The following is a 13,377-nucleotide window of genomic DNA, read 5'->3' as shown; positions in this document are numbered from 1 at the left end:
AGAAGACAAACATATGCAATTAAATTCAGAAAAAAGTGTACTATGAATGTTAGTTGTTAATATTATGAAAATAACTTAAAATAATAAAATGTTTGAAGATAACAGTATAAGACTGAAGTCAAGAAGTTACTTTGATAATTCTAAACACAAAATTTAATCATTTTAAATTGCTGAAGACATGCCTGCCTCTTCGTTTTTGAGAAAATAATGTGAGATTGTTTTTTACTTCCAACTCATCTTCCTTAGTTTTCAGAAAGGTAAAACAAGTGAAAAAATAGTGGACAGAAATGTTCTTTCACTGGTAAAAGTCATGGGATCTTGAAATACATTGCCTGGAATTCATCATTTGGTCTGGCTCTCTCTTTTAGAGATCAACCTTAGAACTTACTTAAACTTTTCTAACACCACTGACTATCCATTTAAACCCATTTTGTTTCTCCCTTCTTATAATTACTATATACCATTGACACTGTCTTACTTCATGTATAATGTTCTGAAACAGCAATGGTTTCTCAGGAAAACTTCAACAATATGACTAAGAATGGAATTAGTAAAATGAAAATAAAATTAAGATAAAAACCACAAATGGACTCCTTAGAACTCCTTAGATGTCCTTATATGATATTGTTTATTGTGTCCCTAAATAATGGTAATGTCAGTATGCTTTCAGCACCTTTTATACTCTTCGTCACTGGAAAAGATTATGCTCCCAATCATTAAACTAAATAATTTAAGTGGAAGTACCATTATCATCAATATCTGATGTATGTGTTTTGTGAGCATGAATTGGAGGTTTTATCTTTATTAAATTGATTAATATAGAAAGACTGAGATCTTTGGATATAGGGAAGGGCCCCTAAACTGTGTAGAAATGAAGAAACATGCCTAGATGAAGAGCTTCAGGCATTTAATACCGACTGAGAGAAAGTCAATCTTATCCATGATCAAGTCCCCAGATATATTATCTGATCATATGTCATCAATCCTAAATGCATGTACATAGGGGCAAAGCTAAATAAACTCGCCAGGCTGCATGTATAAATTTATATGTGATATATATGTATGATTTACATATATGATCATACATATATAAAACAATTAATTGATGAATGAGAGGCTTAAAGAGCAAAGATTCCAAGACAAACACTGGAAAGAAGCAAATCAGCATGTATGCATTTGTTCTATACGTTTGATTTTTTTATATGATGTGGTCACCTCGCTTATGTTCCCACTGCCATGGTGGTTTGTAACAAGGAATTATGAGCAGAAATGAACCCTTATATTTTAGTTGATTGTTGTAAAGAAATTTTAGAGCAGGAAAATAAATTAAACTAGATTAGTCACTAAATGAGGATATATATTACAAACTTAAGCACAAAGCTCATAATCTAGGATTTATTTTCTCTATTATGTTCATCCCAAGCTATACAGATCATTCATCACATTAACTAACACACACACACACACACACACACAAAAGACACTAGCAGATCTCAGATGCGAGTGTGTAGATAATTTGAAGTGCTTACATACCATAATTGTATTATATCAAAGTGATTTTTATAGCAATGTGTCTAGTCTAATTTTAAATGGTAATTTAAATTAATTGCCTACTTATGTTGGTATTGTTTCGTTTTACAACCAGAAACAATAAGGTTAGTAAATGCAAGCTGTCCCAAGAGGTCAATTATAATGATTATTTGATCAATCTTTAATTTAATTAATCAATTAAAACCTTACTGAATTAGTAGAGAGGCTGTGTGGTTCTTATCCTGTTGAAAGTTTTATTCTATGGCTTACCGCAGACAGAATATAGCAGTTTATTTGTTTCAAACAAGAAAGGACCATTACAGACATTATGAGTGTGAACACAGGGACACTGATGAGAATAGTAAGAAAGAGGAAAAACAACCTTTACCTCACGGGGCTGTTGGAAGAATCCGGGTCATGAGCTGCTACAGTCCCAATGATATTCCCCACCTGTGTAGCTTCTGAAACTTCCATGGGGTACAAGGGTGAAGAAAACACAGGGGGCTCATCTACATCTTCCACAATTATCTTTACAGTTGTGGTGTCACTGAATGGACCCAAACTTAGAAAGCGGGGATCAGCATCACGATTTGCAGCTTCTATGCGCAGTGTGTAACTTGTTTTGGCTTCAAAATCAAGTTCCTGTAAAGTAAGTTATTAGGGAAATTAAATTACCAATTAGACAGCAAAGCAAACCTTTTCATTTATGATTGTCAATAACTGTAGAGGAGATTCTATCAAGAAAATGCACCATCAGCATTCAAACATATAAGACTTTCTGCCCATATGAGTCCTGCTAGTTTTCTGGCTCAGACCATGGTAAGTGCTTTGAGTGAGCTTAATCCATTCTACTGCCATGCATTTCTGGGAGAAACACAAGTCTTCCTAACATTATCTGAAAGAATATGGTCTGATTTAAAGTATTTTCAAACAGGGCATCAGTGTGATATTCTTAACTCATATAATCTATTTACCTTACTCAGGAATACATGTCAAAATGGAAGAAAAACCTTGTGTCCACTCAATCTTTCACTAAAAAGATAAGTGCCTTAGGGTTTTATGCTCATATTCTGAGTTTTTGGGTACTCAAAATGTAGAATTAGAGGCAGTGGAAGAGAATGAATGTGTCTCAGACACTTACCACAGCCCTTATATAAGGCATTACTCCTTTCTATAGGACACTCACTAATGCTGCTTTCGTTACCAGCCCATTGCTAAATACAAAAGCTCTCTACTGATACCTATATTTCAGAATTTTAAATTTGTATGTGATTTCCTAAGTGGACTAACGATGTTAAAATACTATTCAAAATCAGTCAGTGGAGGCTAGATTACAAAAATTAAATATTTCACTAAAAAGCACCATCTGTCCAAAATAAGAACTATATATGTAGTATGAAGATGCTTGCAACAATAACATATGGAGAATGACAGCGTTTCATAGCTCTTGCTCCCAATCTTGTCATTGAAAACTCCTCAAATATTCTATACATAATGACCAAAACAGAAAGAGTTAAAAGCAAAGAACACGATAGAAATATAGCCAGTTCCAAGGGACATTTTATTTAGTAGAAATATTTGACAAGAAATAAATTGAAAATATAATAAGTGATGGTTGGAATGCAAATTTACCTACTGAGCTTACAGGCATATGTGTGCACATATGTGGGTATTCAGATACTTCAACTCATCTCCAAAAGTGTAGGAAATCAACTAAAATGTACTTTAAATGATTCACATAATATGAAAACCGTTAACACATGTTACATGAAAAAACATACACTATAATCTATTTGTCATATAAAGTATATAATAGTTATACTCACAGTACCTGTAGTTTAAACAACATTTTTCAAACTGTGATGCATTATGTATTTAATTATAGTATATATTATAATGTAATCTTATTATTTTATGTTAGTAAATGTAAAATATACAGATATTTATATATTATATATACTATACTACCTCTAGTATAAACTATATTTTGCATAAAGGTACCAGCAATGTCATACACATATTCATATCACATACACACACTATACAATATTTATTACATAATGAGATTCTGCTTCTCCTATTTGGCTAATGTAAAAGTAAAAATATAAATTGATAACACACCATTGGTTCATTTCTAAACATTGACAAATCTTACTGACACACATATATTTTTCATGAGATAGTTGTTACACATATTGTTTGCTTCCAATGTGTTCCTTTCAGTATTCAATTTTCTTTAAATTTAGAGAATAAGGCAAATACTAACCACTGAATTGAAGCAAAAAAATCTTAATTAAAGCTTTGATACTTTTGCACAAATCACTTAGAAATCGAATTACACTTTTGACCCAATGATTCTGACATCACAAATAGGAGACAAGGGAAAAAGCACAATGTTGTATATTTTGTTTCTAATCACAAACAACAAAGTGAAACAATGCTAACTTTAAATAAATCCATGGAGAATTAATGGTGTAAATCAAATCCTGGTTTCCAAATTAAAATCCTGGATAAGCAGTAACACATACCTTATTAGAAATTCTGCAGTATATTAATGAGCCAATTTTGTGTACAGGTTTTTATTATTATTTTATTGAGGGCACTATATAATTTTCCCATCCCATACAAGGGTATACCTGTGGAGATGAGAGGACAATTTTGTGGAGTCAGTGGTTTCCCTCCACCTTTACTTGGGATCCTGACATCAACTCGAAATTCCGTGTTTGTTATGGAAGGACTCGTCCCTACTGAGGCATCACCTCATACCCTCCCTCTTTGTCTGTAATTTAAAAGGTTATAGAGCCGAGGCTCAGCACTTTCCTGCTCCTTTTGTCAAGGTTTTATTCATAATACTCAGGATATGCACATGTCTTTTTAAGAGGTACATCAGCTAATTCTCACAGAGATCCTCATTTAGATAGATTGTAAGTGGGGGTGCCAAGATGACAATAGAGGATCTGTATTCACCTGAAGCATTTATACCCAGACCTTGCCAGACTATGAACAATTTGTATACAACATTATTTCAGTCTCATTTCCTTAAATAAATACGAAACCATAAGAGAAAGTTTCTTTTTTTTTTCTAAAGATTTATTATGTACACACTGTTCTGCCTGCATGTCAGAAGAGGGCACCAAGTCTCCTTACAGATGGTTGTGAGCCATCATGTAGTTGCTGGGAATTAAACTCATGACCTCTGGGAGAGGAATCAGTGCTCTTACCTTCTGAGCCATCTACCCAGTCCGCAAATGAAGGGTTCTTATTCAAAATTATATTTAAATAAACAGGGAAGGTTAAGGTTCCATTTCCCATCTCTTTGCAAACAAGCACAAACTCTAAACTACTTTTAAGCTATTCAATAAGGATTTCAACATTTCCAAAAGTTGTAACAAGTACTTCTATGTTCAAGGAAAAGTTTCTCTTATCTACACAAGATTAATTTAAAATTAACGCTATTATATGGTACTAACATTTTAAACAGGACTCAAAGACAGCAATATGAACTATAGCATCTGAATTCAATAAATTAATATAAATACAGAAGTACATATGAAGATAATCTTTGTAGAAGCATTGTGGAAATAGAATAATCAATGAATTTATACAAAGTATTATAAACCAACATTCCAAGATTGTTACATGAAAAAACAGTTGCAGAACATGTCAAGATAAGTCATGGATCCAATTGTTCAAAGGGGAAGTGTTTTATAAAATTTGATAAGATTATGTAATAACTAGAACTTATTTTAGAAATTACATTCTAATTAATTGTTTTCTTCCTCATTATTGATTTGTTGCACAGGAAATACATTTAAAACTATTATACTTGTTTATCAAGATATTCCTAAACAAAGTGGTAATGAAAACAGAAAAAAGACACAGGGGGGAAAAATGACAGACATAGGGAAAGAGAGAGTCTGCACTTGTTCTTTTTAATGTCTCAGACTCATAAGACTGTAAATTATATAACAAACCAGGATCACACAAATGATTCAAATGCATAGCAACTAGATTAATGAGGCTGGGAGTCCCTGATTCATGAAGATCACAATTAGTGAAGTCACAAAGCTATTATAGAACTACAGGTGCCACTTCTTCATCTGTGGATTCTGGTGGTAGAAAAAGGAACAAAGGCAAAAGCAATTGGTTTGATAAAACTCATCCACTGACTGTAAAAGAGACTTCCTCAAATTTACTATCAGCAAGAATGAAAAAGTGACATTAAAATAAAATTATATCTAAAGCCAGGGTTTGCTGGTTTCCTACATAAAACTAGACAGTAAACCTCAGATTTTGCAGGCCATATGCCTTCTGCCACATGTGAAGAAATGGGCATAGTCATACATCAGTGATTCCACTCAGATGAACACAGTTTCAAATTCTCAGTAATTTCTGTGTATCATAGTGATTCCTTGTTTTCCAGTGACTTAAAATCATAAAATATTGTGACACATGATTTCTATGAAAAATGAGTACAGTTTTTTTAACCACTCAATAGAAAATCCACAGATGGCAAGGATAAAACTCATGCTGTCTCCAATGGCCACAGGTATACTTTTTTTTGTACTAACTGATCACTCCTCTTCCTTCCAAATCTTTCACTACAATTAAAATGAACTATACATAGAGAGAGCACAATGCTACCTGCTGTTCCTCTTTCTCTTGTAACTTCATTTTTTACATTCATGGAAAATGTTGTAGAGACCATTGTCTTCTGTATGGACAACTCTCTATTCTACTTGCATAAGAAATGATAGGTCTTTATATCAAGAAAAATTCCATTCCAAGTAATTTGTGTTCATATTTTTAAGATGCATTTGAATTTTTTAAAATTATGTGTATGCATGTATATCTGTGTGAGGGCATGTGCATTTGAACACAGTTATTCAAGGGCACTAGAAGAGAATATCAGATCCCCAGAAGCTGGAATTATAGGCAGGTTTGGTCAATTCCAGAAGTAAGCTAGGAACTGTGCAGCAGTAGTACATGCTCTGCAATTCTGAGTCATTTCTCAAACCTTTTGTTCAGATGTTTAAAACGCATTTAAGTAAATGTGAAAAAAATATTTGTTTTGGGTTGATTACTTATGAGCTTTCAAACTGTCATTCTCCTAACTTAACTACCCATATGTCACTGGGAGGTGACATAACCCTGCCTGTTAGAAGAAGCTTCCACAGTCTCCTTGCTCTATATGTCTTATAATAGGACAATGAGCAGAGTCATCTCAGAGCTAAGGAGAAGGTAATCAGCTGGATTCCGCCATGACTTTGTATTGCCGAAGTTCTAATTGCAAAATAAAGAAATTTTCAATATTTTTTCATCGCCACCCTTTGATGCGAGAAGCCAATGCAATATGGAATATATTATTTACAAACAGTCTGGGGGACAGAAAGCATGGCAGGCTTCCCAAGAAAAGAGAGAGACAGAATAATTTTGCTTTCTTTAGATAGCCCACCTGTCTAATTTTCATATCTCAACCATTTTGGGTGGTTAGCTTTCTGAGCTCATCCCTACAACCCTTTGTTATTTTATTATAGAATCTTCAATGAGACTGTACAGCATTTTTAAGATTTGTGAAAACTAAATAGTAGAATGATTTAGAGAAAGTTCCAAACGTCTATTTTTCTGAGAAAGCAATACACTATGAACTCATGGCCATGTCGACTCCCCACCAATTCCATTTCCTTTCTAACAGACAGGATTTCTTCAAGATTTCAGAGTAACTTCATACTGTATATTATCACATCTAGAGCACCTGCACACCTCATTTACAATATGTCCTTTCATAAATTTGGAATAATACAAAAGTTATCAATAGAGAATGGGGACAGCAGTCACTCATTTTTTAGTTCCTTCTATCTATGAGAAATAAGATGCATGTCACACATAACCAAGATCTCCTTTGTCTCTATAACACATACACTGAAATCACAACTGAGATGAAGTTTTAGTGAATACAATAGCCGTAACCTGAAATCAGCCTAGATGCCCTTCAACTGAAGCGTGGATAGAGAAAATGTGGTATATTTACACAATGGAGTACTAATCAGCAGAAAAAAATGGAATACTGAAATTTGCAGGCAAATGGACAGCACTAGAAGAAACCATCCTGAGTGAGGTAACCCTGTCACAAAAGACAAGCATTGTATGTACTCACTCATATATGGAATTTAGACATGAATCATGGGAGTGCCAACCTACAATTCTACGAATAGAGAATCTGGGGAAGAGGAAAGAACCTAAGAGAGATATGCATGGTACCCCAGAGAAGAGGAATGATGCAAGATCTCCTGAACAGAGTGGAAGCAGTGGGAAAGTGAATGGGAGCTGGAAAAGAGAGGGGAGAAGAGGAATGAGGAAGTCATGGGGGAGCAAGAAGCTTGACTTGGTGGAAAAATAGGAGAGAACAGGATGAGAAATACCATAATAGAGGGAGTCATTATAGGTTTGAAGAGAGATCTGGCACTAGTGAAATTGCCAGAGATCTATAAGGATGACACCAACTGGCAAACGAAGCAATAGTGGAGAGACTACCTTAAATGCCCATTCCTGATAATGAACTTGAAGACTACCTTATATGCCATCCTACAACCTTCATCCAGTGATTGATGGAAGCAGAAGTGAACACCCACAGCTAAACTCTGAACTGAACCCTTGGAACTCAGTGACACAGAGGGAGGAGTAATGAGAAAAGGAGTAAAGAATGGGCTGGTGAAACCAGCAGAAACAGCTGACCTGAACATGGGGGGGCCCTTGGACCTCAGACCAACAGCTGGGAGGCCAGCATGGGACTGATTCAGACCCCCTGAATGTGGGTGTCAATGAAGAGGCCTAGAAAACCTATGGGACGCTTGACAGTAGATCAGTATTTATCCCTGGCATACAAATGGACTTTGTGTGTTCATACCGCATCCTGGACTCTTGTGTGAAGGCCTGGACCCTGGCCTGAATGAAATGGTGGACTTTGAATATCCCCTATGTGGAAGGGAGTGGGGAAAGGGTGGGAAGCTGGGGGGGCGATAGTAGGAGGGGATGTGGGAGGAGGGGAGGGAGTGGGATCTGTGATTGATATGTGAAGCAAACATTTTTCTAAAAAAAATAATAAAATATTATGAAAAAAGAAAAATAGACATTAGTATCACAGATTTTATTTCTTCATTTCCTCTCCTATGTAGGACAAGGGTTTGTTCTATTCATTCACAAAACAAATACATATATGTATATATGTATGTATATGTGTGTGTGTGTAATCGATCCATGACTGCTTTTCTTGCCATTTTAGAAACATGGTTTTACTATATTTAATAAGCTAATTACGCTGAATTTCTCTATTCAGTCCACCTTGGCCCCTTTTCTATAGCCAAGCACATTCTCATTTTGCACATTGACCTCCTTTTAGAACTTGTTCCTTTGGCCAAAGCTTTTGGTGATTTATTAGGAATGTGTCCGAGTTAATGTGCCATCACGGAAAACTAATATTTGTATGGGGTGTGTGTGTGTGTGCATGCGTACGTGTGTGTGTGTGTTATTTTATGTTTAATAATAATTTGCTATAATATATGTCTATTTCTATCCTTTAAAAAATTTCCTGAAGGGCTAGAGAAATGGCTCAGTGGTTAAAAGCAATTGTTCTTATAGAAAATCTAACTTTAATTCCTAACAAATACATCAGACAGATCACAACCATATATAACTCCAGTTCCAGTAACCTAACACTATCTTCTAGAACATATGTGCACAAAATATACAATGTCATGCCATTGACATAGACCTATATACATAAACATAAAACAAAATTTAAAAGGCACTTCTCTCAGACATCATCTGTTTTATATCAGACATAAACCTTGTCTTCTGCTGTAGTTCCTTCTTGATTTGATGATTATCAAACATAATACTTCTGATTAAATGTCTGTGAATCAGACAATGTCAATAGACAAAATAGCCTTTGTTCTTTAAAGATAATTTTACTTTAAAGAAACTGACTGCTCAGAATCTTCAAAGTGATCTATAACCACAGAGAAATCATGCCTGCAAAAATTCTGCACACATCATGTAATAATTAAGCTATTACCCAAGTAGATTCCTAAAGCCAAACATAACTTATTTTTATACACAAATGCATCCCTGTCATTTCTTTTTGTTGCCTGTGTTGTGACTCAGAAGGTCTTAATGATGTATTCAGCTTTGGTAAATCTAGACAGTCTTCTCTTGGTCTCTTTTTCCTAAGAACATTTTCTTTAGAAATCATTCCATGTAAATAACGTCTCTCTTCCTTTGAGATTTAAACATTCTTAAAAGCTTTCAGACATTTTTTCATAACCCAAGATTATCTCCTTCTAAGACCCAATAGCAAACACAATGAAGTGCAGCCACCAATATGAGATGAAGGCTTGCATTCAGTCAATGGAGGGGTGTTGAGTGACTAGATGTCAAGAGTTCTTTTCATAGTATAAAGATATCTGTTGTCATCAAAAACAAGAACAGTTACAAGCAAACACAAACGATTCATCGTTCCTAGTTTTCAAAATAACTTAATAAAAAAATTATTACAAATTGAATTCAGGCTGCAGCTTTATGTAGCCTATCTCTGATTTTTTTCCCTTTTAAAGAAATTGTCATGAATTAAAGCCTATCATGTTTGCTTAACTTTTTCCAGTGTTATCTTTTGTGTGATAACTATAAGTAATTTTATAAAACAATGGAGGTTTGTCTTGAGAATATTTTGAATCATGAAACCTATACCAAGTTGTGAAAAAGAAGTTATTCATTATAGGAAGATAATGACAATAGTATATAGGGAATACATTATGCTTTTATTTTGATGTTTCATTTTGATGTTATCTTGATGTTGTCACAAATGTTTATAAAGCTGACAATGACAGGTGTCTGATACATGCTGCTTTGTAGAAAGATTGACCTTTTCATATTCTTCATAGTGTGATAGACATTGAGATTTTTAACATAATAGAATATTAATCTTATATATCTACAACAGAAAACCACTGTCTTGCATAAAATAGAGATACATTGATTCATAAATAAACAAAAATATCTAATGTTAAACAACTTATGGGAAATATACAAAAATAAATTTTAAGGATTTAAGTGTAAAATGAAAAAGATTAAAAGAATAGAAAAAATAATGCATTGAAAAGAAAAACAAAGAATTTAGGAATGAGTTAAAAGCAAATGTTTACAAACACCCAAAAAAAAACCCAAAAAAATTGTTGTGTTTTGTAATGAATCTTATAGTCCTACAAGTCATAATTTTAACATTTAAAGACACTTTAATTGTATGAGTATCAGAACCACATGAAAACATACTATCAGTCCACACAGTACAAAAACACTATCCTAGTATGTTCATAGGATGCTCTAGGATACTGGTATAAAAGTATTAGAAGATAAGTAAACCTTGAAACATAAAAACTAGTATAGAAAGTTATGTTGGTAAAGCAGAAATGAAAATATGGTTATTAATATCAAAATATTGTTTCTAATGAGATAAAATATATCTTCTGACTCCCTTATATATTTAAACAACAGTTTAATTAGAAATAACAATTCCCTACTTAAAAGATTTCAAATGGATTCAAAGCATATCTTTATTACATTGTTTTTCAAAGTTAGTATTTAGTATTTTTCAGATGTTTATGTGAAATTACATGAAAGATAGCATCTGTGGAGATTTGAATTAGAATGGACCTTACAATCCTATATATTTGCATACTTGATAATCAGTTGGTAGAACTGTCGTCTGAGAAGGATTAGAAAGGTAGGTCATGTTGCAAAAAGTGTGTCACTAGGAATGAGTTTTGAGATCACAAAAGTCTTTGTCAGGCTTAGTGTCTCCCCCAGTCTCATTCTCTACTGCCTGAAGACCAGTGAATAAAGCTTTCATCCACTACCCCAGTACTATGTCTGTCTGCTTCCCACAATTTTATCATGGATTAACCCTCTAACAGGAAAATGAAGCTTCCTTTTATATCTAATTATATGCTTCTTTTTAGAAAGTTGCCTTGGCTATGGTGTTTCTACACAGCAACAGAACAGTGAATAAGAAAATATCATAAATCAATGAAGACACTTTCCATTAGCAAGCCACATTTTTTATATTATAATTTAATTACATCATTCCCTCTTCCTTTCCTTCTCTCAAAACTCTCCCATGAAAACCCTTCTCACTCACTTACAAAGCTATGTTCTCTTTTATCAATTTTATTGCATGTTTACATATATATATAGAGAGAACTAGTAAATGTAGCATGATAATTCTATATAATGCTACCTGTATATATGTTTTCAAGGATGACTATTAGGTGTTGGATAACCTATTTCTGTACTATTCCATGAAGAAGAATATTTCCCCTCTGGCAGAATTTCTAGCCCCTACTGATTTTTGTATAGGGTTGTGGCTGGTAGATTTTCCTCCATATTTTTTGGCATGTCTATTGATGTCATCCATATTCAGCTAATGTTTCACTCAGTTTGTTGTAACCCCATCAAGTAGAAGATATGGAGACAGGAGCCCAAGGACAAACTCAAATACATAACAAATTCTAAACTATATTGTTACATGAAGCATTTTTCAGAAAGATAAAAAATTCTGATTTTTATCTTCTTTCACATGTATTGAATATTTCTTTAAGAGCTTCACAGGATTAGCCTACTAACTACTCATAACTTACCATATCTTGAGGTTCAAAATGTTTTAACCAGACCTGGTAACTACAAGAGCAGTTTGATTTTCTTATACATAGGCAGATATATAGGGACCTCAGTGCTATTTCAGGATCTGTGTTCCTACAGATTCACCCTAATAATCTGAATGAATTAATAGATGAAGCAATTTCCAGATGAGGTGGAATTCAGGAAGGGGGAGGAAGATAGGGAAGGGAGGTGAGACAGAATAAGACAGAAACACACACACACAAACACACACCAGGGAGAGAGAGCGAGAGAGAGAGAGAGAGACAGAGAGAGAGAGAGAGAGAGAGAGAGAGAGAGAGAGAGAGAGAGAGAGAGAGAGAGAGAGAGACTTGAGACACAGAAAGTATAAAAAAGGCACTACAAACTTAATGTGGAAATAGTTTCTGATGAGCTCAAGAGAGACAAAATGATACCACTTTTCACCAGTGACCACTTGTGCATATGTCAATTTAAACTAAGTACAGATTCCCAGGCTCAATTTACAAGAACAAATTTAATGAAAGTGTCTCCTTGTCCTTTATAGTTTTACATGTATGTTGATTTCATTACCATATGAATAATCCAATTTGACTTCTCCATTATTACCCTACTTCCATAATAACAAATATATACAAACTTCATATTTTTTAAATACAAATTTGTTATTTAGGTTTTGTGTCAGGAGTAGTTGAAATTCAAGTTTCTAACAGAGTTGCATTCCTTCATAAAGACTGGTTCTCAATGACTAAACTAAGAGTTGCAGAAGGGGAACCATAATCAGAATGTTATATGAAGAAAACTACTCTCTATAAAATAAAAGAAACAAAATGTAAATGGTATATGAGGTAGTTTTCTGTTACGTTAAGAAAATACTTGAGAAAACAGAAATATGAATATATGGTCACAAGGTTTGATAAAGCAGACAATCATGTCAGAGAGTAATGCAGAGTTGAATATAGCTGATCACCTTATGGCAACAGAAGGAACATGAAGACAGAGAGCCTAAGAGGAAGAAGCAAGCAGGGGATGAATGACGGTGTAATTACATCAAAAAACAACAAATAATTGAATAACTGGATTTTTTTAAATTTATGATCACAATAATATGAAGGGAATGAAGCAGTGGTTTCTAGGGCATGAGTGTTAAGAGACCTC

The 13,377-nt window shown here is 34.0% G+C and overlaps 1 protein-coding gene across 3 annotated transcripts in view; it reads right to left on the bottom strand.

The window, feature by feature from the left end:
* Cdh7 (cadherin 7) overlaps positions 1-13,377 on the bottom strand; it is a 134,768-nt gene that overhangs the window by 38,137 nt on the left and 83,254 nt on the right. For all 3 annotated transcript variants that reach the window (XM_040738179.1, XM_040738178.1, XM_040738180.1), the window contains one exon: positions 1,919-2,172. In XM_040738179.1, coding sequence (XP_040594113.1) covers positions 1,919-2,172 — 254 coding nt within the window. The remainder of the gene's footprint in view (positions 1-1,918; positions 2,173-13,377) is intronic.

This window comes from Mesocricetus auratus, unplaced genomic scaffold (genome assembly GCF_017639785.1).
Source record: "Mesocricetus auratus isolate SY011 unplaced genomic scaffold, BCM_Maur_2.0 Super-Scaffold_100676, whole genome shotgun sequence".
In the NCBI taxonomy this organism is placed as follows: domain Eukaryota; kingdom Metazoa; phylum Chordata; class Mammalia; order Rodentia; family Cricetidae; genus Mesocricetus; species Mesocricetus auratus.
This window is presented reverse-complemented; position numbering and strand designations above follow the sequence as displayed.